General features: G+C 37.7%; 1 protein-coding gene across 1 annotated transcript in view; it reads left to right on the top strand.

Moving 5' to 3' along the window:
* The first annotated feature begins 2,997 nt into the window (after nt 1-2,997).
* The window catches only part of LOC115293402 (protocadherin alpha-10-like), a 16,491-nt gene continuing 15,248 nt past the window's right edge, over nt 2,998-4,240 (top strand). Inside the window, exon 1 of the mRNA XM_029941187.1 lies at nt 2,998-4,232. Within this exon, the coding sequence (XP_029797047.1) occupies nt 2,998-4,232 (1,235 nt within the window). The remainder of the gene's footprint in view (nt 4,233-4,240) is intronic.

Genomic DNA, 4,240 nt, shown 5'->3' with positions numbered 1-4,240 from the left:
CAGCAGAGCAAAATCAGAGTACCTCTGAGAATAGAGCCACAATATAACCATGAAAGTACAAGTAAAATTAATTTATATAATATATTTCAGCAATTTTTTTCTTTTTCCTTATAGAAGACATGTTTGTTATATTACAGAGTGATTTATTTTCTTTTCATCATGTTTCTTTCCAAGCTTGAGTAAACTCTGAGCTCCTGTAATCAATCTTGTCTATGTCTGTCAGCATAACTCACCTTAAATCTAGACTTATGCCTCCAAATATCTCTGTCCTCGCACTTTTTTTCAGGTTCCATGTGCCACTTGAATTGGGCTCAGTTATTTGATTATATGTTATATAGATTATATGGATTGAGGAGTGCTAGAAATCTACCCAACCCACTCCCTCAGTCTCTTGGAGCTAGTATTATTTATTAACTACTTACTATGCCTTCTATATTTATAAATTTTATTCTTTATTATTGATAGCTGTATTGATATAATTGGTAACTTCATCCTTTATATTAATATTTATTTTCTCTTTAATATGGGCTATCATCATTTGCAAATTTTCAGAAGATCAGTGAACATCTAGTAATGAATTTATCTTTTGGGCCATCAGAAAGCGTGAATACACTGAGATCCAGGGAGGTTAGGATTTGAAACAGCTGGGAAGTTCAAAATGGAGAAGTGGAAGCATGGAGGACACTGTAGGGCTTGGCCTAGTAACTAGCCCTCTGTCTTTCTGTGGGTAACACTCCTCAGTTCAAGCAGCAGCCATTAAGTCAATAATGAAACGTCCCTGTGTCAGCCCCTGAATTGTAGTTTTTATGTAGGGTTAACTATCTAAGTTCTGACTTAATCTTGGACATGTTTGAGAGTGAAGGGACACTATAAATAAGTATACAAGACTACAGAGAACCCAGGTGACTTGGGCTGTGTGGTCAGCCTATCCTATCCTGGACTTGATAATGCTAACTGTATTAGCAACACCTGGAGTCCTTAGTGAACATTCTGGTTCCCAGACTCCACTCCAAAATTTCTGAAATAAGTAGGAGTGGCAGACTTGCATTTTAATAAGCACTACAGGTGTTTCTTATTCAGCTGAAGTTTTAGATCCAATAGGCTTAGGGGACACTTAGCAAAGCAAGTTCCTATTATTTGAGATTATATAATTTAACTACCCTACAACTACTTTGTATTCATTATTGAAGACTTAATTGGCACATTTATGCTATTACTTGCTATAAAATGCACATTAACAGGAATGGAATTTAGTTAATATCATTACATTGTGTTGCAATGATTATTCACAATAAACTTATTTTTAGATTCCAAAGAGTAGCTCAAACTAAACATTGATTGGTATTGTACATGGATACATAAGTTATGACACTTTAATTTGTGCTTTACAAGAAAAATAACCCTTAGAATCAGAATTTGAATGGACTTTCAACTAGGGTCAATCTGAATAAGTAGAAGAGTATAAAAACAATTTAGTGGCACACATGAATACATGAATTAAATAACTCTCATTCCTGTCAAATTTTTTGTTCATAAATGTTAGTCTGTTTTTAGCTCTTAATAGCAACGGAAAGAGTTCAAAATTATTGATCTGCGTTATAATTCACACATCATTAAAGTAAAGAAAATAACCTTTGGGTAAGACCAAAGGTCCTATTAATAGGTTTTTCCTTTTTGGGGAAAAAAAGAATTTTTTTTCTCTTTGTTTCAGTAGTGCAGATGTATTAATAGAGAATTTCAGGTACTAAATATTTGATTCTGAAACTTTAAGGGAAACTATTTTACTTCAGGTGGTGATGAAAGCTTTATTGACACTGATACAACTATTAGATAATTCCCAAACTGTGTATGTGGGCTATTTGAAAAGCTTACATGTAATAAAGATGAAAGCACTTATTTTTAGAATTATAATTAAAGTTCTTTTTGCCAATGTAAGATGCATATAAAAAATGAAGCTTCTCTCTGTATAACTGATTTCTCAAAAAAGTACTTTTTTTGAGATGTTCCTAAGAATATCTTAGTTTCGTAAGGTGGGAACCACACTCAGCCTGTGCAGTAGCAATAGTAAAGGCATTGCAGAGTGATAATATTCTACAGATAATAATTTTTACCAAAAAGCTGATTTTGGTCTTGACCATTATGGAAATAAATGTGGTTAAATTGAGGGCTTCAAATATTGCCATTTATGAAGCACTCACTCTTCTTAAGGTAATATCCTAGGAATTTAATGTATCATAATTCACACAACTACCATATTATTACTATATGGATGTTATGAAACTGGAAACAGAGACAGAGTCACACAACCAATACGTTGAAGAATAAGAATCAGAATGGAGTCATTTCCAATGTTGAGCAAGTGTTCGTCTCTCAACTTTCTAGTGATGACTGAAATTTAAGAGTTTCAAACTCCTCACAGAGAAGTGATACTTGAGATTAGTGTCTGGTAAGGTTTATTTAAATGGCAAAAATAATGAGAAAGAGAGGCTAATTAAGTGTCAAACTTGGAGAGATATAAAGTTGTTATTCAGCAAAATACTAATACATTGAGTATTATACAAATATTAAGAATATTTTCAAATGTAGCTAATGATAATCATGATTGGGGAAGAAATTACTTCCCGGGATTCTGCATTTAAGAAAACGCTGAGCTAGGTCGAGATGACTATTATTGTGTACAAAATAGACCTCGTGTGAAGTTTTGAAGATCCATAGGGACACAAATATGTAAAAATAGAATCAAAAAGTTGTGAATGAAAGACAAGTTATTAAAGTCATGGAATTGTACTTACACATTCAGCCACCGGATGTCGCTGTCTTCCACAAATTGTTTTTTTTGGAACAAAGGTATAATCCTGTTTCTGAAGGACTAGAAAGGAACTACATTCGCAGATCCCAGCCATTTCGTAAAAGTGATGTAAGAAATCGAATAGGAAAATTGAGAGCAGTTGTTTTAGATCGCTGATTCACCAATTTGTAAATCAGCAGAAAGGTATGATGTTGGTCGACAGACCCAGCGGACAAAGAGCCTGGCGCCTGCTTCCCTTGCTTCTGCTCTTCGCAGCCTGGAAGGCGGGGAGCGGTCAGCTCCACTACTCGGTCCTGGAGGAATCCAAACACGGCACCTTCGTGGGCCGCATCGCGCAGGACTTGGGGCTGGAGCTGGCGGAGCTGGTGCCACGCCTTTTCCGACTGACGTCCAAAGGTCTCGGGGATCTTCTGGAGGTAAATCTGCAAAACGGTATTTTGTTTGTGAATGGTCGGATCGACCGGGAGGAGCTGTGTGGGCGGAGCGCGGAGTGCAGCATCCACCTGGAGGTGATCGTGGACAGGCCGCTGCAGGTTTTCCATGTGGAGGTGGAGGTGAAGGACATTAACGACAACCCGCCGGTCTTCTCAGTCTCAGAACAAAAGCTTTCAATACCCGAATCTCGACAGCTTGACTCTCGATTTCCGCTAGAAGGCGCATCTGATGCGGATGTTGGAGAGAATGCAGTGCTTACTTACAGACTCAGTCCAAATGAGTTTTTCATTCTTGATATTATAAACAAAAAAGATAAAGGCAAATTCCCAGTGCTTGTTCTAGAAAAAATGCTGGATCGTGAAGAAAATCCTCAGCTTCAGTTATTATTAACGGCAACTGATGGAGGCAAACCGGAATATACCGGAACTGTTACTCTGCTGATATTGGTGTTGGATGCCAATGATAATGCGCCTATGTGTGACCGATCCGTTTATGAAGTTAAAATGTATGAAAATTCAGCGAACCAAACGTTAGTAATATGGCTGAACGCGTCTGATGCGGATGAAGGAATAAACAAAGAAATGATATATTCATTTAGTGCTTTGGTTCCGTCCAGTGTAAGAAAGAAATTTCTAATGAATGAAAAAACGGGAGAAATACGAGTAAATGATGCTATTGACTTTGAGGAGAGTAACACTTATGAAATTCATGTAGATGTTACAGATAAAGGAAACCTACCTATGGTTGGTCACTGCACTGTCCTAGTGGAAATTCTGGATGAAAATGATAATTCCCCTGAGGTGGTGATCACTTCTTTGGCACTCCCGGTGCGAGAAGATGCTCAGGTGGGCACTGTCATCGCTCTGATCAGCGTGTCCGACCGTGATTCTGGGATCAGTGGGCAGGTGACATGCTCACTAACACCCCAAGTCCCTTTCAAGCTGGTGTCCACCTTCAAGAATTACTATTCGCTGGTGCTGGACAGCGCCCTGGACC

This window comes from Suricata suricatta, chromosome 6, assembly GCF_006229205.1.
Source record: "Suricata suricatta isolate VVHF042 chromosome 6, meerkat_22Aug2017_6uvM2_HiC, whole genome shotgun sequence".
Classification (NCBI taxonomy): domain Eukaryota; kingdom Metazoa; phylum Chordata; class Mammalia; order Carnivora; family Herpestidae; genus Suricata; species Suricata suricatta.
Note: the sequence above shows the minus strand (reverse complement) of the source record. Positions and strands in the feature narration are given on the sequence as shown.